Consider the following 27,648-nt stretch of genomic DNA (forward strand, 5'->3'; position numbering starts at 1 on the left):
ATACAAGTGCTGTGGTGGGAGGAGCCAAACCATTCGGTAGAATAATAGAAGAGGTTGACGTTACAAAACCTTAGTTACACCATTATTTTGGGTATTTTTAATCAGATTTGATGAATAATTCCATAGTTTTATGACAGGAGTCCAGTGTTCGCCCAAAATAATATTAAAAGTTCGATTGTAGTTATTCGGTTTAGTTAATGTCATGTAAACACATTAGTCCGACTAAAATCGAGTTAGTCTTCGTCGGACTAACATACCTGGATAATGTGATTCATAGTCTGACTACTCCTGCATGTATTCACTAAGTCGGACTATTGCCGGAACTACTGTTGCTGGAAAAGAACAAATAACACGATAGCTATGGAGATGATCCACCATTGGACTGACAAAGAGACGAGATTTATGCTTTAGAACCACAGCACGATCCGTCTCACTGTTCGCTGTTTGTTTTTCTCTCATAGAGACATACAGCGCCACCTATGGAGGCGGAGTCAGACACACACGGCCAATAAATGGATTTTCTCCTGCACGCGAGTTGTCCGATTGCCTGTCTTAGTCGGACAACGGCCTGAGCTCGATTAAACTGTGCATGTATACATACTGAGGGTTTCTAGCCTGTTTCCACTGATGATTGTTTTCTTCTCACTGGGCTTGAATCCAAAGGAAATGAGGCGTGCCCAACCGAGAGCCTCACTCTGTCAGGCCGGGGCTGGTGTCTTAGCAACGAAAACCTCCTCCTTAGTCCTTCACAGGTGTGTGGAGACACTTCCTGCTGAGGACTGGACAAAAACAAGACTCCATCCATGTTCCTGTGGTTTTTCCTTTTTGAACAAGGCAGGGCTGAGTTTGCTTCTTCAACACATCAACAACTATAAAACAACAATAATTGAGTGACTCATTGCAGTTGAAGCAGCTCAAGGTGTTAAAAATTGATCTTCATCGTACGATAATCCTGCATTAAAATGAGAGGCGGCTTTCAGAGACGTGTCGACGATGTTTAAAAACCTCTTGGAACGTTCTCCGCTTTGCATACGAGCCCCTCTGCACCCACACGAATTGACAACGCAGTTCATCATGCGCCGCGCTCTAATATAACTTTAAGTGGTCTGTGTATTGTGATCCACATGGCGCCACATGCACCAACAACACATTTTGGAATCAATCTTGGCAGTGTGCTGCTGATGAAGAGCTACGACTTCCGCCGTCTCCCAAGAGCGCCCATCGGGTCCCAACGTGATCCTGATCACTGCAGTGCTCGGCAGTGTGGTGATGGGTGTGGCTCTCTCGCTGCTATGGAAACGATACTCACCAGCATCCATGACCGCGGGCAGCGTCCTGTTCAAACAAATCCTTCCCTCAGTGGCTGTCAGTCAGAGGCTGTACAGTCAAAATGTAGGAGTTTGTCTCAGTGACGGAGGAGCAGAGGCATGCTGACAACTCACCGGGTAAAACAAGAGTGCACTCTAAACACGGCGCAGAGGCAGCAGGTAAAAAAGACAGTGAAAGCCAAATTATGGTGTGAGACATTCTATTTATGCCTAGATTATAAATGCTGGATCACTGATGGCTTCACACTTGTCAAGTTAATCAATCAGTCAGACTTTATTTATGTAGAATGGCACAAAGTGTAAATTCTCTTTTTTGGAGAAACCTTTCCACAAACACGGCATCGTTTTCAGGAAATGCCTCTAAAACGCTGTAGTACATATGCCAGGCCTGTAAGAGGTGCTGTAGCGCTCCTGTGGAAATGACACAAAAGCTCAGAGAAGAACACGTTGCGCATGTGCGTGTGTGCAACCTTTTCTCCAGACGAAGCTTCAGTGGAGTAAGTATCAATCCCAGAAACAGAGGCAACACGAAGAAAGGCCAGGCCAACTGAAGAAAGAGCGTTGACGTTATCATAAAGCAAATAATAGAGCGAAACAACCTCCAAACACAAAAAGAGGAAGACAAAAGCGACCGCGAAGACAAGCAACAGTGAATGTCAGAGCAGGAGAGAGGTGAGATTATGACATTATCGTTGTCTACATGATGAGATTTTCTCACTCAAAAAACCCAAAAACCTGCATTTTGCTGCAGATCAAACGCTGACGCGACAAAAAGACGGTGAAAGAGACAAAGGATACAAATATCGCTCCCGTTCACGAAGACAGAACAATGACAGCAGGTCGTCTCGACCCATACCTGACGTGTACTCAGTTGCTGCCATGTGACGGACAGGGTGTACCAGATAAACTGGCCGTCGAATGTGTGCAGAATAACGGGCCCTGTTTTCCACTCTGTTGCCGGTGTCGCCGCCACAACAGCGACGGTCAACCCAGAATTCAAACAGCTGTCACGGCAGCTTTATGTTTGACTTGTGATCCATGTAGTGCAGCGCGATGGAACGACATCCTTCATCTTCAGCAGCTGGTCCAACTTGTTTGGGGGGGGGGTGGGTTTGTTCCCTTGAAGCACCACACACGCCTCACATGAGCTGCCCATGTTCGCTCCCACATCACTAAACCAGCACATGAACGCCGATGACATGTTAGTGTAGTTCTGTAGTAGTTAGATGCTGACAGTGTTCTGTTCTGCAGTGTTCAGAGTCGTCCTGGTGTCTCAGAAGGCGAGCGACTGTCAGGTGAGCCCCGTGACGGGGGCCTTTACGTGGATCTCCACTGCCCTCTAGAGGAGAGCGGTGGAAAGTGTTGAGGCAACTTCACATTCCTTTTTGCAATTCACAACAGTCATGGAAGTTGCTATTTTTGACGCCACTCCATGGAACCCAGACTCCTGACGCTTACGTACGTTATACTCAGACACACACGTGAGTCAGACTGAGCCGTGCGGGCTTGATATTGTGCAAAAAGGGGAAAACAACTCATGTATGTGCCAGACACTTTGCCAGTGCACTGGGCTGAATCGTGTAAGAATGGAGAAAGAAAAAGGAAATGGAGATTAGGGTTTTTTCGTTTTTTTTCCCCCCACTGCCTACAGATGGCTGCTGATGACCTTGCTGGGAGAGAAGCAAAGCGATATTAATCGTCTGTGTGCTCCCAGAGTGACTGAGGCAGGCAGTGGATGCTTGGCGGCGCTGGTGGTTTCTGTTGGTGTTGGAAACATCAGAGAAAATGAGTGCGTGCGCTTTTCCACCTGTGCAGAGAGATGTGGGATGCAGGGGGGAGGGAGGGATGGAGGGAGGGGAGGGGATCACAGTGTCAGAGTGGAGGCTGTGCTGTGCTGTGCTGTGACACGACTCATGCGAGGTGTTAGATAAGTGAGGAGCAGTGTCTGGGGAGGGGAGGGGGGGACTCGGTCGGTTACATAATGCAACACTGCCGTCATTTTGGAGAAAAAGAAAATCTCTGTAGCACTTGTTGATCAGCGTGTGGCTTAAAAAAAAAATCATCTATGAATGGCTGTCTGTGTTTGTGATGTTGGGCTATTTAAATACAATTGACTTGACCTGATTTGACTTTAAATACTACTCAACTACTACTGCTGATAGAATAAATAATAATAACGATAATAATGATAAATAACCTAAAATGATTGTAAAAAAAACAGACAAAAGACCTGTAATGTGGAGAACAACAGTTACATCCTTTATAGACACAGACGAAAGATTTATTTATAAAAAGGAAACACAATAGCGACATTATCACTTAAAACAATTGTCTTTTGACAAAGATGAGCTAAATGATGACAGAGACTTGATATTTAAAGATATTGTTGAACAGTAAACAATCAGAAGGAGCCAAAACCATTTTTAAACCACTTTCCTTAATATAAATATTTAATAAAGGTTCACTTTTAGTACATTTGGAGAAAAACTGTCATTAGATTTTTTTGTTAATGCTCTTGTGTACTGCACGTTTTCTGATTGCTAATTTTGGATCAATTCATTTTCATACAGTACATAATTAAATAAAAACACACCCAAATAAATTTTAATATTTATATCAAAACTTTGCAGTTTTTCTTTCATTAGCTAACATGTCATGTGACCCAGTGTCTCCAAACCGATCTTTAATGTTATAAGAACACATCTTTATTTTAATTGAATATGTATGTATAACATATAGAGACCAAAGGTAGTGTGGAACATATAGTGTGTACAAACTCTTAAAATCATAAAATAAGAGAAGAACTGTCTTTAAATGCCTTTTGATTGTTAGATCTGGATATGGTTTGTATATAGTGTTCAATTTCAAAGAAATTTAGGTTATTTGCATTTATATGTAAAACATGTTGCCAATAAAATCAATAGATTTATAATTAAGTGAACAATACTGTACTGCAATACTGCACACTTTCAGGATGTTTGTCAGGATTTAGATATGTGTGATTCATTTTAAAGAACACTTCCTTCACCCTATTGATAATGAAGTATTTGTGAGGGCGGGGTAAGGGAGATTTGAATAAGAACACATGTCTTTGATTAGATCCAAACTAATCCAATCCAACTTTATTTGTAAAACACTTTAAAACAACCACAGTGGACCAAGGTGAAGTACAGAATAAAGAAAAAACATCCATCTAAAAACAACTGGAATAAATTAAAAGTCATACTAAATCGTGCATAACAGCAACAAACAGTAAAAAAAACAAAAACAGATCAAATAAACACAAATAAAATTAAATAGAAATTACATCAACAACTTAAACAGTGTTTAAGTTTTTTTTTTTTAAACAGATTGTAGTTTTCTTTATACATCATATTATGTAGAACACATTATAGTATACATTATATTGATCATTTCAGTATTATTATTGTTGTTGTAAGTTGTGGTAGTTGTAACACTGTTGGTGTGGTGGGCGGGACAAACCAATGAGCTTGTCGTCCTCGGGATCTCAACACGTGATTGGTGGAAGCCGTCGTCCAATCACAAGCCACCTGCAAAGTGTCTCGGTGCTGGTCACTTTAAGTCTGTGTTTTTCTTTTTTTTCTTTTTTGGTCGAAGCGAACTAACTAACTTTTCCTTCAACGACTGGATATCACTTTACCTGCAGCCGCTTGCGTCTCCAGCGACCTCTCGTTGTGTGTGTCAACCGCTCCTTGAACAAATAATAATAATATTAATACATACATAAATAAATAAAGTCGTTTTTTTTTATCTGAGGCGTCCTAAGGGGGAAGCTAACTAGCAGTAGCATAGCGCTAGCATGACAACCAGCAGAAGAACTACCACCATCATCATCATCATCCAGCCCCGTGGCTTTGCCAGCAGAAGGTAAGTTCCAACTCCGGCTCAAGCTTAGTCCCCCACCTCCGTGTGATGTGTTTGGAATCGAAAATGGTGCATTTTGATTGCGGATAAGTTAGTTGCGAGTCCAAATGAAAAGTGTCAAATGGCGCAGGGTCAGTGTGAAAGCTAGCCCAGCGTTAGCCGTCTGTCAGCTAGCGTCGGCGATAACTCGAGCAAACAGCTGTGTGATCTTTGGGGCTCGAAGCCGAATCATAACCCCCGCCTGAAAAAGCTGCTCCGTAATCGGTTTCTCGGCTACGCTTGCTTATCGTCCCACATTTGTGTAAAACCTGTGTGTACATGCTGCCATATATCGCGTATGGCGAGCCGTTTCTAATATTAAATCGTCAAGTTTGACTTGGTCTGGAATTACCATGACAGATGAGCTGTGACGTCATTTTGACTAAATTCGTTGCGAATAGTATGAATTGCAATTGTAGACATATGTGACGTCATAATTACTAGTCAAAATTACAGTTACAGATAAACATGTTATTCAGTTTACTAATAATATTCAAACTACTTTTTACCATTCATGTGTATGGGGTTTGTCATTATAGATGTCTAGGATTCAGTTGCTGATACATGTCACTGAATTGTAGACATCTGTAATTTGGTTAAAGATGATCTACAATGTCATTAGCCTTTTATTAGTCACAAGTTCAACTTCATTCTGATTTATCTGAAACTTAATCCAATATATTTTAATGTAGATATCTTCAGTTGAGGATAATTCAAGATAACTTGAATTGTGACTACACATGAGTGGCAAGAGTAGTTTGAATCAGAGTGAATGTCCTGTCAAGCAATTGTTAAAATGTTTAAATGGTTTGCCATGTAGCAACAAAATTTGTGGTGTTTTGTGTTTTCTATAGGTTATGCCCAAATTCATATTAACCATGTACTTATTTTGGTTGGGTTGTATTATTTTGTCTCTGTTACCACTCCATTACAGACCTCCATTATGGTCCTCAGCTTTGAGCCTATTGCTCCCAAATGGGTGATGATTTCAGCTGACCACATTTGGATCATTCACTCATGCCTACTGGAATCTTCACACGCTCCAACAGGTTATTTGCATTTCCTTGTTTACTTCAATAAAATGTGAATTATTTACAAATGCTTAAATAAATACAAAGAGCAAGTACCTGAGGGTTAGGGTTGTGATGCATGAGGCCAAACTTAACCCACAATTATGCTGTAAGGGAATCCCAACAATTGTATTAAACCCTGTATGTACTGTATGTGTATCAGAGGCTAAGACTTGAAGGTACATTTTTTGGAGTTTGCTTTTCTCAAACGAAGAAGACAGGAAGTTGTTTTGGTCACAGACCTGTTCAAAAAAGTAGGAACATTTTCGTAAACTTTTAGACAAGGGATGACGCTTGGACCAAGCATGCAGGAGGTACAACTTTCACCCACTTATTCACTGTGAATCATGAAGAGATTTTCCTGATGCTGATGCTTTCACGTGGGCTTATTTGTTCCTTTTTACTGAAATTCGAAACACTAGTGCAGTACCCGTTCAATACGTGCCTGTTTCTTTGTGTATGTTGGTTTTTTTGTGTGACAGCCAGAAGTTATTTGCATTTAATATGAAAACAAAAAGGCAGCCCTGCACATACTTAGTAAGTCAGCTGCTTAGTTTGAGACCTTTCAAGCAAACCCCGGACATTTATGCAATTAACAGCTTGTTTGTTGGAATTTTGATTCTATATACCTCTTTCCAAAGCAATGAGTATGGGGCTGTGATATTAAAACTAACTTGCTGTTGGTGTACACAGCTCAGTATCTGGAAGGACCAGTGTTGTTATCAAGGCTACTGAACTGCATTTTTAAAGTAAATTTAAGTATGAGCCAAGGTTTCATACAATCAATAAAGTATAAATATTAGGAGTTGGCAATCTGTTGAGTTTGGTTGCCCCCTTTTGCCTTTAGCATGTCAGAAAGGAGTGTAAAGCAAGCACCAGTGTGTGTTAGTCCACCCTGATACATCATTGTGGGTACAAAAAAAGCCACATTTTCATGTCTCATCATGTCACAGGTGGTAAAAGAGTGTTGTACATCTGTGATATTATAATTTTTGGCTACGGAAGAAGAAGCCTTGAACAAGAAGAAGATGATGATGCAACATTGGTAAGAATGTAAGATGTCAAGGAATGAAACAGTGTATCTTGATTTATGTCTGTAATGGATCTAAACTACCACTGTAGTGGTCAAAACGTTATCTAAGGTCACTACCATTATAACTCCATAGCATAGTTAATTTTACAACTCTCAAAAAGGAAATTAACAAAAATAAACAACTTGCCCCTTTTCTTGTTAAATGTAAAGTGTCAGAATTGTCACTCCAGCTGGATTTATATTATTATTGTTATCTTTTTCTCTCACTTACTTTAAGAATATTACTGCATTGGGTGTAAACAAACAATATTTCATCAAATTTCTATACTAAATAAGGCTTTTACTTCAGTTCTAACTGCATTAACCTTCAACTGTACTGATTGTGTTTATGTATACTATCATTCTCTGTATTCTCATTGTATGTGGATGAAAAGAAATGAATTAGTGGCTGTAATCTTTGAAGATTTCTCTATAATTAATGTGTTTGACATGCAGGTAAACAAAGTTATGGTTGTATAGGTGTGTGTAACGTTGGTGTTTGCACCACAGGGTGGCGATATTTGCAAAATAATGCAATTTGCATTTAGATACGTGCCATATTCTTGCTGCACATTTATCCGAATGCACAAAAAGAAGTTTTGTGTGACCTTGCTTTAAGGTTAAAATATAACTAACTTGCATGTTCTGCCTGTGAGTGGTGGTGATGTTTTGTTCCCGGGAATACACTTCCTTTTAATTGGTAGGGTGAAGCGGTAAATGTCTCATCTTTATTTCTTAGTTTGTTTACATAGAGGGTGGGAATAAATATGTCCCAGTACGTCAGCGCCAGCCTGGCGTATTACAGGACGAGAACATCCCGAGTCTTTGAAGTTAACGTCTCTTCATCAGCATCCAGCATCATCTCGCTTCCTCCCTCCCTCCCTCGTACCCCAAGGGTCTCGCGAGCGCGCACGCGTGCGAAACTGCGTGGGAATGGCTGTTTGTGTGATCGAGGGGGTTGGGCCGCTCGGAGAGAGCTGAGAGCTGCATGAGTTTGTAATGTCCGCCATGTTGGCCATGGCGTATTGAACCGGGGAGGAACAGCGGAGCCTAGGGTAAACGAGACCGACCGAGAGCGACCGAGACCCGGGCCTGCCCGGCTCTGTTCGCGCTGCTACGGACCTAAGCCTGCCCTCAATCGACCGGTTGACTCCCAGAGACCGTCACCGATTCATCCATGAGAACTCGAGGCAGATTTGCTTTAATTTCAAGCAGATCGCATAGATACATGCTGCATCTTTTCATATAAAAATGAGTAAACTGTCGTTTCGGGCGCGGGCGCTGGATGCTAGCAAGCCACTACCCGTCTTCCGCTGCGAGGATTTGCCTGACCTGCACGAATATGCTTCAATCAACCGGGGAGTGCCGCAGATGCCAACGGGGATGGAGAAAGAGGAGGAATCGGTATGTTTTTTTATTTTTGCCCGGCCGCTGTTGGATCATTTTGGAGTGTTTTCATGTCGAGGGGCGCCGCTATGTTGCCTGCGCAAGCTTGTGCAAAATGGCCGCCATGTCTGCTCTTTCGCGCACACGACGGCTCTCGGTGAATATTAGATATTCGGAGCCCGTCTCACCGCGGGTGCCTTTGTAAGGGTGTCCTATATCTGTGTTTGATTCGCGAGGTTTGTTGTGTCGCTTCGTTTTACACGAAATTGCGCTGGAAAACACAAAGGAGTCACGTGACTTTTCTGTGTTCCACCATTTTGTTGACTTTCTGGTAAAGGCAAGCGGGAATAGGCCGCGGACGTGGTGTACTTTCCGCGAGCGAATGCCAGGGGGAGACACTGAGCCTCCCGCCCGGTTTGACAGTTAGGTGTTGCTTGTTGACAGCTCCAGCTCTGCCATGTGTGCCGCGCTCTGGCTGCTCTTCGTGGTTCCTATTTGATGTCTGACAGACTCTGTCCTCCATTTAATCATAACAGTGGTCTGCATGGCTGCACAGAGATGCATGGGAAGTTCACTGTGTGTTTCGATGTGCGTGGTATGGATCGTGTGAGTTCAGAGGCGGATTTATTTCACGTTTAGGCATCGTCTCCCTTATGGAAAATTATGTTAACTGCCATCATTGATGAAAAATTAATATAGTCATTAAAATGCATTGATAATTATGTTAAATGTGCCCATCAATACACACGTAACTCAGTGTGTGTGATTTGTAAACAGTAGAAATCTTACTGAATTTCATTAGCAATATCTATACAATTTTAGTTTTGATGCCAAGAGACATTTTAACCCCTTATTGGTTACAATTTAGTTTAATTCTGAAGCTTTGGATTCAGGATACTATCTAATTATGGGTTTTTGGTCAGGTCAGCTGTTGTGATTTTACATCTCCTACATGTATATGTCAAGAAGCAACGATTAACCGATTACTCAATTTTTCAACTATTTAGACAATTGGTCTATAGGTTTTATTGTATTATATACATGTGAATATTCTGCTTTCTTTGCTCATCAAAGTTATCATTAAAATTGAATATTTGGGTCTGTGAACGAAACAAGACGTTTGAGAACATCATCTTTTCAAGGTTTGAGGAACACTTAACATCCTCTGACATAATTAGGGCCAAACAATTAATCACCCAATCAATCGACAGATTGAGTATGAACATAATCATTAGTTTATATATTACATGGTTATTGTGTATAACATGCAGAATAAAGTATAGAATAAAATAAAGTGGTCACATCCTGTGTGATTTTGATTACTGCGTTGTATTAATTTGATTTTCAGCAAGATGGTTTCTTTATGTCTTTTGGAAGATTGAGTTATTTTAATAGTACTACAGTGTAGACATTGCCTTAATATGATAAATGGCCTCTGTATTACTTAATCTGCAGATCACACTATGAAATAACATTTCTAACTCTGTCGCAGCTTTACGTGACTTGTTTTAATGTCTCTTTGATTATTAATGACATTTTTTGTTGTCATTGCCCGTCGACCGCAGGTTATTGTTTCTGGTTTTAGACGATGCACTGATGCCTTGTCTATTATGTAGTGTTTATTACATTTCCTGGCCCACGCCGGTGAATTCCTCATCACCTCATCAGCAGCAGACTTGCCTCGGCAGACAAACACAAGGGAAGCGCAGACAGGGGGGCCGCAAAGTCAGCAGAAAATACTGCACCCACCCCTCCTCCTCCCCTCTCTCCTGCCAGGCCCTCCCCCACCTACTGTACACATGCTCACAGCAGCATTACATAACAGAGTGACAGGAGAGATAAAGAGGACAGTTTTACTACAAGGCTGTGCATGGCTTAGCTCCCTGACCCACATCCTGTCCGGCAGCAGTGGAGCACTGCTGTGTCTCACTGAATGACCACAAGCTGGCTAGAGAATGATATTGATTGAAAGAGCAAGACGTGTTTTGACAATAAAGATACTCTTTTAAAAAAAAACAAAAAAAAAAAATGTATTGTTGCTGGTGACAGGGTATAGGATTTGCCAATGGGTTGAATTCATTAAGTGTTTTTGGAATTAAAATTCATTGTGTCGACCCTGATGGAAAGTAATTCTAAAAGCTAATTTTGTGTGCCATCATTATTTGAAGTTAATTGCTTTATTCACTTATCTGTGTTGGCATACTTTGGTGCACGGCATAGCACAATTCTGCTGTTTTTCTCTGTGACTCTTTCTTCAACAGGCATCACCTGGTTGATGCCACGTTTTTAAAACTCAGTATTTCCGGTTAACTGTTAGGATGGCAACTAGCCGGAACATTTTGTCCTACCGTCTCACCAGGGAGTAATTAACATGTACACGGTCAGGAGGAGCAGGTTTAGTGTGTATAGGTCAACTGATTAATTAGGGAAATTGATGTTTTAGGGTTTTTCAGACTGGTCTTGATCATATGTATTGTAGTGTCTCAAGAATTACCAAGCTTGCCTTGAATCACTCTGCAGAAAGCCATCCTCAACACTTCCTTGCCTTCCTTCAGTTGCATGCACTGCAAACACCTGCTGAAGGCCACTCTATGTTGCCATGACAACTTTTATTTGAGTCAACTAATTTTTTTCCCTTTGGAACATTTAATGGAAGGAGCTTGTGATTCAGGGGAAAAACAGATCGTCATTTTTCTGCATCTGTGGCCATGACAAAGCACCACTGCTATTCTCTAAGTCTCAGGACATTTTCTAATTCTGAATTTGAAAATCAGCTTGAGTTGTGTTTTTGGGACCTACTTTATCAAGATTAGTCATGGATCTGTGCATATGTGAGTGTGTTTTCTTGAATCAGATTTGTTTCTCTCTCCAAGAACAAACTAAAAAAAGAAGCCAAGCTTTTTTTTCCCAGAAAGAAACATATAGCACTACCTGGTCCACATTAAATTTTGATTAAAGCAACAAGTCCTAGAATAACCTACGTCACCAGTTCCCACATGCATTCACAAAAGCCCTTTATCCCACAATTCCTCAGCAGAGGAAATCCCAGGCTGTGAACTGGTGTTGTGAGGATCGCAGCTGCGAAAGATCAGCATATCTGTGGGTCAGAGGCGGCTCAGGGATGCCTGCTGCAATCTGCCAAGCTTATATCCTCTGCAGAAGTGTGTGAAGGCAGGCCTGGCCCAGGCCCAGGCTTAATTGGTTCCTTACACACACAAACACATTCTCTCTCTTTATGCAGGTTCATAGGCTCCGCCAGCCCAGATTCATCAGCATTACAGACCCTGCACTACATCTGTTAACTATTGGCTCATGGGTTTTACAGGAGGTCACATCAGCAAATATCTCTTTGTCTGGAAGGTAGTCTGTCCATATTTGGACCAGCTTCAGTTTGTTAAGAGCGTTGTCTACACAAGCATGAAGGATGGTTGTCACTGAGTAATAGTGAATGCTGTATCAGTTCAAGCAACTTTCATCTAGTTGCTGTGGTTTCTTTAAATCGTCTGCATGTCTGAGTCAGGGTGAATCGATGCTCGTCTGCTCATTCTTAGTCTTGGAGATTAATTTTACAGTTATGTGGGGCACTCATGCGCATTACAGGTGTCAAAAAATGGATTTATGTAAAATTCCCAATTCCTCTCCTCAAAGATTCTAAATTGATTCAAAACTTCCCCCAAAATGTTTTTTTTCCAGGCTTCAGTTTTATGATTACAGTTGAGCCACAGTACGTAATACCATCGCATAACTTTTTCAGGTTATATATATGTGTTTATGTTGCCTTTTTCCAAACGCACATAGCTACCTAATCTGCATAATCCCAATACTTAGCTTTGTTTTAATGACGACAGAATTTTCTTTGCACACAATAGCAGAGTAGACCCTCAACATATCAGCTCCACGTGCAGGAAAAAAATATTTTTACCCAAATTGGAAAGGGGAGATTTTTTAAAAATACTCTCCTCTAGTGCCCAAAACAACTTATTAGTTGGTGGCAAAATCATTACTCTAAAGCTTTAATTTTCCTCCCTGCTAGTGTTCATTGATTAAAGGTGAAGGTGTGCTCAAAATAAAATAGATTTATCCCGTATTCACGCTTCTAAGAGAGCTGCACAAATTCCAGTAAATCTTTTGTGTGGCATTATTTGGGGAATGGGAACAAAAGCATGGACGAGTTAAATGTATGATCACACGAAACTGGCTCACGGCATGTAATTGTAAGTATTTGTGGGCCGTGAAAAAGTCTGGCTGGGCAGTCCACACACATACAAATGTGTGATCTGCACGTGTGAACATTTGTTTTTGGAGCGAAATGCAAGCTTAAGTTCCTGACAAATTACCAGTAATTTGTGAATAGATGGCTGTTTGTGGTGTGTGTATATTTACGTCCCACACTCATTAAGAGCTGCAAACAGGCAGGCTGGGCTTCAGTGCGTGATGGATGTTGCCTGAATGCTCTCAGATGAGCACTTTCACTTGGGATCCTCAAGGTTAAATTCACAATAGCCTCTGTTGAAACAATAAGCTGCTCTGTTTGTGTAGTGGTTATACAGAAAGAACGACACTGGGCTTGTTGATATGCTTACTAGGGGCAGATGGTTCAGCTTTGGACACACGCTGCGTCCTTTCATGCCAGCTCACAGCTCTGAATTAGTTCTCTTGTTACTCCATGCAGTGCTCCTCATGTCTTTGGATTATACTTAAAGCCCCAACCACTTAAAACTCCCACACAAATGCTGATGTGCCCAAAACGGAATCTTTTTTCAGGGTAGACGGAAATTAGCTGTAAACAGATACAGTCATAACTGCCAGCCACTAATGGTAGGCCATTAAACAGTGACCCATATCCACCCAAGAAAGTTGTTGTGATAAAAACGTGCAAAGTGAGTAGGAGCCCTGTTAAAATACTTGTTAGAGATTGGTCTCAGTCAATTTGACTGACTTGGCCATCTGTTGCATCAAACATTTATAATAGTTCTCTTAAGACTGTATTGCAGAGTGAACATATGAATAATTTTTAGCTATTTAACACTAACGCTCTTTTGTTTGGGCCCATCCGTATTCACTTTTCACGCATACATAAGCAGTATGCATCATAGAAGACGGATAAGACCTGTTGCCCATTACACACTGTTTTTTAGAGTTCAAGAGTCAAACTTCTTGACAGCCAAGATTGTGAAAGTTGAACTCTGTTGCTGGAGAAACTTGCAGGTATTTCATCAACGATGGCGTCAGTTCGTTCACGATGATCAGGTCAATTGTTCCGTGCGTTAAAACAAAACTTATACTGCAATTGTGCTGCAGCCTCTAGCAGCTGAAAAACTCAACAAGCAGTGTGATGTGTGGACATTGTGCGATGTCCTTCGGCAAAAAATTACGGGTTTATAATATTGCACTGAAGTGTCATTACGGTAGCAGTAGTAGTATTTCATATACAATTCATTACATTATGTAATGTTAAATTTACCAAATAAATAAAGGAAGAAAATGTTCACATTTAAGAAGCTAAAACTATCAGAAATCTTGATTTAAGCATGAAAAAAGCCTCAAATCAATTGTCAAAATAATTGAAGATTAATTTAGTAATCGATCATTGATCGAGTAATTGTTTCAGCTCTAAATGCATGCATACACTTAACGAAAGAGAGAGCGGGAGAGATGATGTCAACCGTTCACATACAATCACACACGGGGAAAGTGACGAGTCATCTGTTTACTTAACTAACACACACACACACAATGATGTGAGAGTATCTAAAGTAAACACAGGAGTCCACACACTTACACACCTCTCTGGTGTTTGAAACTAGCTGATGTTAGCTCAATAATTAGCCATTCTCTCTGTGTCGGTAGCAAGTCTGCCATGTTAGCTCTTGTAGCTGGTTGCATATATCCATTTCACCATAGTGCTACCTTGAATTTGTTGAGGAGCTGTGTGTGTGTGTGTGTGTGTATATATATATGTGTGTGTGTGTATATATATGTGTGTGTATATATGTATATGTGTATATATGTATGTATGTGTATATATGTATGTATATGTGTATATATGTGTGTATCTATGTATATGTGTATATATGTATGTATATATATATATATATATATACATATATATGTATGTATGTGTATCAGAGGTTGCGCTAGACTTCTTCGTTGTCTGTCATTTTGACTGACAGGGTCATAAAAATCCCGTCATAATCAATTTTTACAGGTCACTTTAAATGATAATAATGACATATTCAATTGCATTGTTCATATTGCAGTGGAATATGAACAGTTAACCTGTGGCCTAAACGCACAGTCTCACACCTTCCTCCTGGTCCACATGGACTTAAATCGCGTGCCTGCTTGCGCGTCTGCTTTGCGCGTGGTAGGAAATCCCGCAACATGCGCTCCTTCTGCACCAGTGGATCAGCTGCACCGGTCACAGACGCACTCCAAAGCCTCCTGTCCATAGCTCTTTAACACGCTGTCAGCACTACAAGGATAGCGAGATGCATTGAGTACGGTGTCCAGGTCAGAAATTATGCTCAGATTCTCCGATGGGAATCTTTATTTTGTCGCACAACATTTTTCTATTCGCCCTCCTCAGCCAGGAGAACTCCCGCTCCCACTGAACTCGCCTAACCTCCTTACTGCCGCTTCCTCGCTCCGCTGAGGCCAAGGGCTGAGTTTATCCTTCATCTATCCCTCTTTTTTCACCTCTTTTATCAACATAGTTTTTAGGGGTGTGAATTGCAATCTGTCAAAATGACGGATGGCTCTCAGATTTTTCCGTCACTGTTTTTAAAAAAACGGTCAATGACGGAAAATATTCGGTTAACGCGACCCCTGATGTGTATGTATATATGCATATGTATGTGTATATATGTATGTATGTGTATATATGCATATGTATGTATGTATGTACAGTATATGCATATGTGTATATGCATATGTATATGTGAAATGATTTTCTCGCAGCACAGCCACGCTTCATCACACATATCTGACCGACTGCTCGCACCATCCAAGGGGGGGTGGGGCCGCATCGATTATGTGCCGTCGATGCAGAATCGCCCGTGTCTGCGTCGCAGCGCGTCTTAAAAGCGATTATTTTCAACATCCCTGGGTGACGGATTGTCTTTCTGACTAACTCGAGCAGAGCTGCTGCTGCAACTGAAAACAATGAGTCATAGGTGTGAGAGTGAAGTGTAATTTCTCTTAAGATTACAGCATGGCGAACTCTGGTAGTGTGTGTGTGTGTGTATATTTATATAGAAAAACATGCACATACATGTATATGTGTAACATTATGGTATGATGCGTCTGGCAAGACACTGGTAGAACTGTGCTCTTCTGCAATGCTTTGTTTTTGGACTCATTTTAATCACTGCGTTATTAATTCCCCTTACATGGTTTAGGACTTTCACAGAGATTAAAAAGAAACGGGGGGAAAATGTTTCCATCTGCTCACTATTTCGGTTTTTAATGTTTTTAAATCTTTCATAACCATTTCCAGCACATAGTGTTTGCAGCATGTCATGCAAACAAGTGATACCGAAAGTCCTGTGAGACAAAGAGTCCTGCTTTGGCGATTTCTTGTTAAGTGAGATGTTGTTTTCCTATAATTGTGTTATGGCTCAAGTGTACTGACGTCAGTATTCAGTAATTAACCTATTTTGACTTTTATGCCCTTTTATTTTTAATATCCGTTTGGTTTTTGATTCTTAGTCGAGTCTGAAAGAGACTGTTGTTCTTGCTTGTCTGGAAACTTGACAATCGATTAAACCTGTGGTGAAACAGCAGCTTTTTTCCAACAATGAAATTACTCTTGGGTTTTTTCCCCTCATTACTCACCAGTGTACTTACTTGTCAGTGCGTGATGAAGTTATGTATATGTTTATATCTCCTAATATTCACTATTTTTGGGGATTGTATATAATCATATTAAGAGGATTTCTGTATTGAATGTCTGTTTTCTTTCCGTCTTCCAGGAGCACCATCTCCAGCGGGCCATCTCGGCACAGCAGGTGTACGGCGAGAAGCGGGACAACATGGTTATCCCCGTCCCCGAGGCAGAGTGCAACATCACGCGCTACGAGGCCCTCTACCCCGGGGAGTTCAAGATGCCAAAGCAGCTTATTCACATACAGCGTGAGTAGCAGGCCTCTCGCTACTGCAGGATTATCCTCTTTGCTGTGTTTGTGGTTGGCGAGCACGTGGTGGAGTTGTTGCTGTTTTGGATGCTCCAGATTTATGAGTTTGTGCTTTTAAAAGGAACAGCTGGCTTTGTTTACAGAAGATTGTTTAATAATAAGGCTCGGGTGGCTCCTAATCAAGCTTACATTTCCATATTTAACTCAACACTGTTGCAGGTTTGCTTGTGAACACGTGTGTGTGTATCTGTTAAGACTGAGTCACATCGTTGTTGAGATGTGATATCTCTGATAAGTGCCTATATGTAAACCTCTAAAACTAAATATTTGCGCCATTGCTAAACAACCAAAGTGTTTCAGCGTTTTTTATTCTGTGAAATACGTTTCCATATCGGCAAACATAAACACCGAATCCGATATTTCTGTGAAAGGCTTGTATCGATAAATCAGTCGCGCTCAAAAACAAATTAGAGGATCGGTATTGATGGAAGAGAAGATTGTCATCTCTGCAGTGTGCTCTGTTTTAGGACGGAAAAGATTAATTGATTACCGAAATAATTGTCTGCTATTTTGACAATTGATTTGATTGGTTTGAGTGTTGCTTTTTTAAATAATTGCAAGCTCTCTCGAATGTGAATATATTCTGGTTTCTGTGCTCCATGTAACAAAGAAATCGATAAATGTTGGAGCATTTGAGAACGTCATAATTTTCGAGCTTTGGGAACATTTGCTGTTGCAGCCTTGAGTTTGTTTTAAAACTGAATAGGGAGAATTTGTTCAGGTTTAATGATGAACTGTTGTCTCTAAAACTGAAGAAAGAAATTAAAAGTCACAGACAAAGAGAATCAGTTTGTTTGGCTTTGACGCTGCCATGCTTGCATTAGCGTCAAGGAAGCCTATGGCACCACTGTAGCCAGAGAATAACGGCTTCATTTTTGTTACCGGACAGTTAAAATGTGGAGGAGTTGCATGGAATGCTGCATGCCCTCCAAATACTTCATCTTTTGACAGGCTAATGTTGCTGATTACAGCTGTGCTCTGACAGTGCAGTGAACCTAGCTTTTTATTCTCATCCGGGGGTCACGGAAGCCTGATGGATTACAACAGATAACCTCTGTCCTAAGTTTACCACACTAATATGCTGTCCTCTGGAGTTGCTGGAGATTCTGAAAAAGAAAAAAACAGCTGCATGTGATGTTTATGAGTAAGTGGCTGGCAACGTTCCCAGCCCTGGGTACTGGCGTTTGTCCTTAAGCACTGCTTTATTGAGTCAGTAAAAGCACAGAATCAAACACAAGCACCGTTTGTTATGATAAATTGTGGTTTTAATATTTTTTTTTAACAACAATTGGCAGCAGTCATCTGAAGTTAAAAACGCGAGCATAATGGTTTGTGTTTATTGACCCTGCTTGACGTGTACTACTGCTGAATACAAATGACTTGGCGTTATAAAACCATACTATGGTATTTATAACTCTAAAATGACAAATCTTCTTCTTGGTCCAACACCTTTTTTAAAGTCTCGAGGTTGTCCATGAACGATAAGGTTCCATGTCCTGATTAAAGGGTCCTAAATCATAAGTTCCTGCACATTTCCGCCTGCTCTATTATTTAGTTCAGTCAGGACATTCTTTGTTCATGGCTATTTCTTTTTCCGAAAGTAATGTGCTCTTCTTCGTCTCACAGCTTTCAGTTTGGACACAGAGCAGCCAGACTATGACTTGGATTCAGAGGATGACACGTTTGTGAATAAGCTGAGGAAGAAAATGGAAATCACCGCCCTGCAGTTTGAAGAGATGATCGACCGACTGGAGAAAGGCAGTGGACAGCAGGTATTTGTCGCCCTGTGTTGGAGACTAATGAAGTTTGCATGGCATTTCCACAAACACGTGACTGGTTTATAGACAGAACAAAGAAGCCCAAGGTATCGGACTGCTTGATTCTGTATTTCAGTCATTTGAGGGGTGCGTCGTCAGTTTTTGCAATTGGTTTCTTGAATACTTATGGAACAATTCTGCACCATAAAGTAAACCTTCTTAAATTCATTCAGCTAGAAAACTTATCAGGTATGAGTTTATGATTTTCCGCGCTGCTGTTGGCAGTTTTGAAAAAGCTTTAAAACTCCTTGTTCCTCCCATTTATTTAATGCACTAACCGGGTCCCTTCTCTACATTTCTCTGCAGCTCGTAAGTCTGCAGGAAGCCAAACTACTGCTGAAAGAGGACGACGAGCTCATCAAGGAGGTGTTTGACTACTGGAGCCGCAAAAGGAAAACGTGCAAGGGCGGCTCTCTCATCCCCAATGTGAAGCAGGAGAAGAGGGATGGCTCTAGCACCAGCGACCCCTATGTGGCCTTCCGTCGACGAACGGAGAAGATGCAGACCAGGAAGGTGAGGCGTCTGGGACTTGGATAACAGCTCATTAGATGTTGTGCTCTTATAAGCTACATTTATGTTGTCTCTTATTAGATATTTCACACTCCTTAATCATCACCGTTTCATTTTCAGAACCGAAAGAACGACGAGGCGTCATATGAGAAGATGCTAAAGCTACGTCGGGACCTGAGCCGAGCTGTCACCATCCTGGAGATGATCAAGAGGCGGGAGAAGAGCAAAAGGGAACTGCTGCACCTCACACTGGAGATTGTGGAGAAGAGGTAAGAGGTTGTCTGCGCTGCATCGACTACATTGTTGGGCAACATAGCTCTTATTTGTCTGACTGGATGACATCCATGGAAAGATTTGTTTGTTTTGCAGCGGTTCCCTCGTTTTCTTTCCAGTAGTCTTCAGGCTGAAATGGTCACAGTGTCGGACCTTTACCACATGATGTGTTTTAGATGGACGGTGTGGTTCACCTCCGTGTTTGATAAGGTTTTTGTTTACTCATTAAGTTGAAATCCCTAGTAGGGATCATTAGGAGACTTAAGGATTGATGGTGTAAAAGAGTTTGCCCACATCTTCTGTGAGGTCAGGCTTCGCTGCTCGTGTTAATTGGGGGCACGGTTACATATATTTTTGCATACATTATCAATTAAAATTCACCCTCTAAATCCAGAAGTGCTTGGAGCAAATTGGCTTATTGACTCCTGTGGCTGTTTTGAGTTTGTCCCCTGTCAGGCAGTACACTAGACTATGTTTGTCTTGTGTTGTGTATTTCTCTTTTCTCTCTATCGAGTTCCACTTTGGATTGTTTTTTTCTCTCCTCACTGGTGCCTCAACGATCCATCTAAACATGACATCCGACTGGAATGAATTTCCTCTGAAAGTAGCTGTCAGTGTGAGCATAAATTGGACCCTTCTCCTTGAAGTGCTTTTGATTTGTAGTGACATTTCAATTTCCTCTTGTTATCCTGACCCGGTTTCTGCCCGCGCATCACTGCCAGTGTTCACTCCCAGATTGGACCCTTCTGTTCTCAGGAGATGGCTTCTCCTGCCCACTGCAAGATATTATGTCAGAGTAGAGTGCCCCAGGTGGACTGCGTGGTTGTGTCGTCTCGTAGTTGTGTGTTTTGGCCCGTATATATTGCCACTACATTTGCATTTCACAGCTGTGCAATCATGTTTCTGAATATTCAAGTCTTAATTACAATGGAGTGTTACACAGAACACCCACTTTTAGAACAGCTCTGCTCCTGGAAATCATTTTCTGTTTTGATGTTTTAGAGGAAAAAAAAAGTGAGTTTTAAGCCTTGAAGATAAATCGTGACCATAAAACATTTGATTCTGAGCAAAATACGAACAATCAACTCCCTCCCAAGAGTTTGTTTTGTTTTGGAATAGCATTTACACTCAACAAGGAAACATGGCTGCTTAGAAAATCGTATGGTAGTAGACTTGCATGGTTGTGGCAAACATTTCCATTATAATGCCACGTGAAACGTGTTTTTCTTAAAATCCCTATTTATCATACACACCTGTGGCCGCTCCCGTCCATAGGAGCATGTAAATTTCTCGTTTCAAATACTGTGGCTTCTTTACGTTGATAAATGTGGTCTGTGTCTTGTCAGGAATGCCATGCCAGACTTGGGCAGCGAGGTGATGGCAGAGGCACTGGCGCAGCGGGCTCTCGTGAAGCCCGTCTACACAATTCCCATCATTCCCCTGTCCAACAGCAACCAGTACAGACATCAGGACCATTTGGACATGAAGGACTACAAAAAGGTAAGGCCTCACCCATCCTTTCTACGTCATGACGAGTGTGGGCACTGGAACACGTCTAAACAAGTACGAGAGGTGTTGTGGACCTTGTGTCCGTCCTTCACCCGAGTCCATTCACACACTGACGGTGGCTGAAAGCAAGAGCTGAATAATGCGATTCGCTTAACTTCACATTGACCCAAACATGCTCTCTGCCTTTAAAAAGGTTTGCATCACTAAAATGTCTCAAGTTTTTCGCATGAAAGTTCAACTTTCTGCACAATATCCTCCTAAGTAAAAAAAAAAAGATACACTAACACATTTGTTCATTTCTGCAAGCTGATGTCCTGCCTCCGTCACATTGCGAAACATTTACAGCTGAATTTTTATATGCCTCGACACTTCATTAAACAGCACTAGAGTGAACTCGGTGTCACCTCCTGTCATTATAACTTCATTAGCTCATTGACACCTCCCCCTGCTCTGCCAGGAGGCAACTTCTCCCCCCACCACCTCGGACATTTTCCTCCACCAGCTGGGTGACTTCTTCCTTTTGTTTTCAGTTTTGGTTTAACTCTGCCTCCTCCTCCTCCTCCACCATCACCCTAACCCTCATTTTCTCCCATTGATTCGACACAGCAGTCCCTGCCACTCTGTTTGCTTTGTCCCCTACATCTAAGAACTCAATAGAAATCGGACTAATCCCAGGGTAGTTTGGAGTCTGTTCAGGCAGGGGAGGGGTCGTCCCGTAGGGGAAGTTGGGGTCAACGGCGGGCGTGATGTGGGTTGTGGAAGGAGGGAATGAGGAGCCATCTGGCTGGGAAGAGGCATCTGGCACGTGCTGCCATCTGCATATCAATGGCGCTTTTACTCACTGTTGTTTTTACACACATCCTCTGCTCCCACCAACACCAGACTGCCGCCAACAGAATTGCCTTTTCATCTGTAAAAAAAAAAAAAAAAAAGAGCTTAGGCTGTCGTATATATTTTCATCACCATTCCCTTCCCATCTTCACAGCCGGAGAAGACGGAGGCAGTACGAACCAAAAGGAAATACGAAAAGAAACCCAAGATCCCTCCTCTGTCAGCACCTCAACATTCAGGGCCCTCGGTGTTCAATCCCAAGGACCTCAACCAGTACGATTTCCCCAGCTCAGACGAAGAACCATTCTCACAGGTAACAGGACACTGTTATGTTAAAATGTCAATGATTCAGTATATAAATGTATGTATATATATATGTGTGTGTGTGTATATATGTGTGTGTGTGTGTGCGTATATATATGTATGTATGTATGTATATATGTATGTATATATATATATATATATGTGTATATATATATACACATATACATGTGTGTATATATATATACACATATACATGTGTGTATGTATATGTATATATATATATATATATATATATATATATATATATATATATATATATATATATTACATATATACATATATGTGTATATGTGTGTGTGCGTGTGTATATATATATATGTGTATATATATTTTTTTCAAATGGAAGAAAGCTATCATCATCCAGCCTCTGTTGACTGTAATTCAGCAATATTAAGGGTCACACTAGGCCACATCTGCAGTCTAAAGCTCCTCATTCATGGAAGTTGTTTTGCTTGTACAGATTCATTCAGGTTCCTCGGAGGCAGAAGAGGAGAATGACCCAGATGGCTGCTATGCGTTCAGGAGGAAGGCTGGCTGTCAGTACTATGCTGTGAGTGCCCTCCTGTGACTCCTGTGCTTCTATTTATAGTGCCCACAGCAGGCTGTCCAGTCTGGCTACTGTCGCTGATAATCTTCAACACTCTGGACATTGCAATTCAATAATGAAGACTCCGTCTTTTCATTATTATTTGATCTGAACTTTAATACACGACGTCCTCTTGCCTTGCTCTTCTCTTTCTGAATGTCCTCTCTGTGCTTGTCCAGTCTCGTCCAGACCAGAGTGGCAGCTGGCCCTGGGTAAGCCCGTTAGAAGGTGGCCTTGGCGATCCTCGCTTCCGTTACTGTCTGACGTCGCTCAACGCGCCGCGGCGCTGTATCGGTTTGGCACGACGCCGCGTAGGCAGAGGGGGCAGGTGAGTTCAAGTCTGACTTTTTTCATACTGCGGTTTGATGAGTGATGTTTGATGTCTTCTGCATGTACACAAATGAAAATAAAGTGATTTTTTTTTCTCTCTCTCCTGGTCATAAACGTTTCGCTTGATCAAAAGACCATGTTTAAAATGAAGCTAAGACCATAATAATTTGTGCACAGTATAAATGGTACGATTTGAACATCTCGCTGAGGTGCTATTTGCATATATAATGGTCATGTTATGCCAAATCCCATAATTCATGTGGGGGGGCGGGAGGGGGGGGACGAATGAAAAAGAAGGAGTATGAAATTAAATGTGTGTTAGGAATGCTGCCAAAAACAATACAGAACAGGAGAAATTGATCCAAGTGTTGGCAGTTGCGACTGAGGTTGTTTACATACCGGCTCTTTGGCAGGTGACCAGAAATCATTTGGCAGGCATCGTCAATGATAAATTATCAGACTGGCAGCTAAAAATGATCAACATGGCTATTTGATTTTGGGATCCGCCTGCCATTAAAGCCGCATAGACAAAACAAAACCCAAGCTTCTCATTTTGAACAGCTTGTCTTGTAGCTTTATTGGGACAAAGAGGAGACGGTCAGCGTCTTTTCCTCTGCCAGGTGTCGTCAAGGAGACAGACTGGGTCAGTGGTTTTGTCTCTGAAAACATAAATCTTTGTGTGTGAGCTTGTTTTTTTTCCTGTAGTAAAACCATGAAGCTGTATAATACTCATTTGTACCAGTAAAAAGGTCACTGGTCACACTTAAGTTGTGACTCAGGCGTTCACACAACCTTTACTAGCCCCTGACCCTCGAAGTGAGTCAAAAACTAATGCAATTTTTTCTGTTTTTTTAGAGGAATCATAATGAATTTAAGTGTGCTCTGTAGTCACGATGGATTTGCATGTTTTCGTCGTATCATGCCATATTAGGTGCTGACCCAGTGGATGATGACATATGACTTGTGTTTAGGGAAAGTCCGCGCTTGTGCAACAGTCCAGTCATGGCCAAAGGATGTTGATGTTGTAATGCACTGATAAGAGCCAGTGTGTTGTTGTATCAGAACTGAATGTGTTTTTCGTTTTCCAGGGCCTTGTTGGACAGAGCGCATACAGATCTTGAGAACATCTGTCAGAGCCTGGACTCTGACCCGGAACCAGAAGCACTCGCCTCACCACTTCCAAGCTCTCCACTCCGCAACTCAAACGCCAGTACCTCAGAAACCAATACCTCGGACCCAGCCAGCTCCTCCCAACTTCCCACCATGCCATCGCCCCTGTCGTCATCCTCGCCGGCACCCATTGACCTCAGCCAGATTCTTTTGAAAATCAAAGCTTGCCGCTGGAGGCACTTCAGACCACGGACGCTATCCCATCACCCCTTGGGTGGGGGGGATTTGTCTCGCAGAGGATTTAGGGATTGTAGCCGGACATTGTCAGGACTAACCAGGACCTTGTCTGGAGGATCCAGCTCCCAGAACCGCACTGGCTCGGCTCCTGTCCCAGTCAACGGTGAGTTTGCTGTTTCCCGTTTAATGCTGTTCAGTGTTTTCTATTGTACAAAATATTTTTATTGGTCTAGAACAGTTCACTTTATTGCATTTTTCATGGAACCACAAGGAGCTCATTTAATACAGCTGTCATTCTACAAGGTTAGGGATGCTGGCAGACATTACCGAGAGTAAATTTAGCGAAGCCCAATCATGCTTTGTGCTCTCTGCTGTAATTAAAGAGAGAGCTGAACTCACGAGTAACAGTCAGATTTACAATTTTCCCCTCAGTTCATTTAACAACTGTTGTTGGCAGATGACACAACATCCTATCCTCGTGGAACTGAGTGTGGAGTGTGGTCTGTTATTTTATTGATTGTTCTTATTGACAGAGGCTGCTCTAGGTTTGTCTTCAAGAGTGCTTTATTATTTTTATTGACACCGTTTACACTTTTTTTTTTACAACATTTAGATCCTCTTGTGTTTTGTATTATGTTACACTGGTTGCCCATGACCTGGTAATGCGGTCCATACTGGCCATGAAAGAGCCGCCCCGTATTATGGTATATTTAATAGAATTTTACAGAATCAGTGTACATATAAGTTGTACGAGTAAAGAGTGGATTGTCTGGTTTTTGCTCATGCAGTTAATTATAATGTAATTGAAATTATAAAATTAATATTTCAAGATGTAGACGAGCTTGAAGACGTTTTGCAGCATCTGGAATCTTAATTTTTTGGTATATTGCTCAGCCCTAAACAAGGTTAATACAATATAACAACATTTTAAAGGTGTGCAGTCTTATAGTTTATATAGACGCCACATGTTTGCAGGCAGGGAACTTGAAAGATTCTTTTTAGGGCTGCAGTGATTAATTAAGTGGATTTATTTACTAATAGATTCATCAAAGCAAGGTCTCAGTTTTTCAGCTTCCTAAATCATCTTCTAGTTTCTTTGCTCCACATAACAAAGACATTTTGACATGTGTACAAGCGAGGTTTGGGAAAGACTGTTTTTTTTCTACTATTTCTTTTATTTACATGAAGAAAATAAGTTACCAGACTTCAGCTATTCATCTCTCCGTACAGAAATACTATTATTTTTTTAGTATTTCATGGGAAGGGAAGCAATGGAAAAATCTGTCCATGCAGAAAACGATGGGTAGAGCTAATGTTTGTTTTGTGAGAGTGAGAATCTTAAGTGATGACGAAGGAAAAGGCAGACGTTTGGTTTAAAGCCAGCAGTTCAGTCGGTGGTGTTTGGTTGAAGTTTGCTTCATCTTTTGAAGACGTTTTGATGCGATGCCTCAAAGGTAGATTCCTCATGCAGTAGTCTGGGGGTTTTTATGCTTCTGCTACAAACCATGTGGACTCTCTGCTTTCAGATCCGTGTTCCATATTATCACGGTTAAATTCCCTGACTGAGGGGAGAGTTGATTAGAAAATGCTGTTGGATAAATATGTGTGAGGTGCACTGAGGTGAGACTGGACTGGTGGATGCAGCAGAGAGCAGAGGATTGGTGTACGATAAGAACAAAACAAGTAGATATAATTTTATGTAGGTGTCATTTATTGCATATCTGAGGATTATAAATGAATACAAACCTCATTTGTTACGCTTTGCATGTTTTAAAATTAGAATAAAATGTGTTGGTTTTTGTTTGTGTTGCTGTAAATGTGGTCTTTTACTGAAAGGTTAATTTCAGTAAAGGTTACTTTCAGTAAAAGTTATGTGTGACTGATTTCTAACCAGTGTGATTGTAAGATTGTGACAAGTCTTGAAGAGCATTTTTGAGTAGTGGTTTTTGTAAGGGTTGCAGGTTTTGAAATGAGTGTGTGTGGATCGGCGTATTTTATTCTTCATTTGGAAGAAAAGGTGAAAAGTTTGTAAAAACGTCTCAGATTAAGAGCCGATTATTACATTTTCCATGAATAATGAATGGGACTACATATTTGTGTGTCACCTCTCTGAACATGGGCGTTTTTTAATCCTCTACAATTGACACATTGATTGGAACTTCTTTCGAGCTATTGCACCATCATCTGCAAAAGGTTTGCAACTCAAGTTTGAAGAGCTGCAGCAATTACTGAAACAGCTAGACCACTTACAAAAGTTCATGCCGTAAATCTCTTATTCTTAGGCCCTGTTTTGGACGTGTTTCTTTATCTTGTTTGGCAGTTAAATTAATATCTGGTTGGTTGTGTAAAACTAGAAAGTTTCACTATCATTTCTGTTTTTTTGTGTGGTTTTTGCTGACAAAGGTTTAAGCAATAATGAAACTGCAATGTGTTTGTGTGGAGATTTTTTACTTAGAATTCTGTCTCAGGTCTCGGAGCTCTAAGAAAAGAAGTTAGAATTCTAAGGAAAAACTCAAAATGAGAGCTCCTTTTCTGACTTGAATCTCAGAATTGTGGCTTTTATTTTGTGACATGTGGCCCTAATCCCCTTCCATACATTCACGAACCTCTTTGTAACTTTTGACCTGAAACTGAACTCACTAGTTGGATGTTCTTTGTCTTTACTGTAATCCCTGCAGCAACATTCCTACAGTAATAATGTCTCCTGGGAATCTTTCATGGACTATTTTGATTGTGAATGGTATTTCCATAATTACTTTTAAGTTCTAAATGATTAATGCTCCCCAGTTTTCCAAAAATATATATAAAGGGTATAGGTCACCTTGTTTGAGAATACTTGGTTCCCCCCCGACTGCTGCTGCAGCTTCAGTATTACAGTTTCTTTTTGTAAACATAAGTCTGTGTGTGTCCCTGATCAGTGTATCGTCTCCTTCCTGTCCACAGTGTTCACAGCAGAGCAGTACCAGCAGCACCAGGAGCAGCTGGCCCTCATGCAGAAGCAGCAGCTGGAGCAGAGCCAACAGCAGCAGCAGCAGCAGCAGCAACATCATCAGCAGCAGCAGCAGCAGCCGCCGCCGCCGCCGCCGCAGCAACAAGCCAACAAACCTGCAACAACAAAACCAACCAACCCACAGGTCAGTGACCAC

At 41.4% G+C, this 27,648-nt stretch overlaps 1 protein-coding gene across 3 annotated transcripts in view; it reads left to right on the forward strand.

Annotated features, from left to right (window-relative positions):
* The first annotated feature begins 4,920 nt into the window (after positions 1–4,920).
* The window catches only part of LOC131462370 (enhancer of polycomb homolog 1-like), a 28,604-nt gene continuing 5,876 nt past the window's right edge, over positions 4,921–27,648 (forward strand). Inside the window, exons 1-12 of one of the 3 annotated variants that reach the window (XM_058633530.1) lie at positions 4,921–5,216; positions 6,187–6,301; positions 16,754–16,913; positions 18,602–18,747; positions 19,099–19,305; positions 19,423–19,571; positions 20,922–21,075; positions 22,070–22,228; positions 22,700–22,789; positions 23,005–23,153; positions 24,244–24,665; positions 27,446–27,636. In XM_058633530.1, coding sequence (XP_058489513.1) covers positions 16,814–16,913; positions 18,602–18,747; positions 19,099–19,305; positions 19,423–19,571; positions 20,922–21,075; positions 22,070–22,228; positions 22,700–22,789; positions 23,005–23,153; positions 24,244–24,665; positions 27,446–27,636 — 1,767 coding nt within the window. In that variant the 5' untranslated portion in view covers positions 4,921–5,216; positions 6,187–6,301; positions 16,754–16,813. Of the gene's footprint in view, positions 5,217–6,186; positions 6,302–8,291; positions 8,799–16,753; positions 16,914–18,601; positions 18,748–19,098; positions 19,306–19,422; positions 19,572–20,921; positions 21,076–22,069; positions 22,229–22,699; positions 22,790–23,004; positions 23,154–24,243; positions 24,666–27,445; positions 27,637–27,648 lie in introns of those variants that run through there. The other 2 variants (XM_058633539.1, XM_058633520.1) reach the window with 2 other exon arrangements.

This window comes from Solea solea, chromosome 1 (assembly GCF_958295425.1).
Source record: "Solea solea chromosome 1, fSolSol10.1, whole genome shotgun sequence".
NCBI lineage: Eukaryota > Metazoa > Chordata > Actinopteri > Pleuronectiformes > Soleidae > Solea > Solea solea.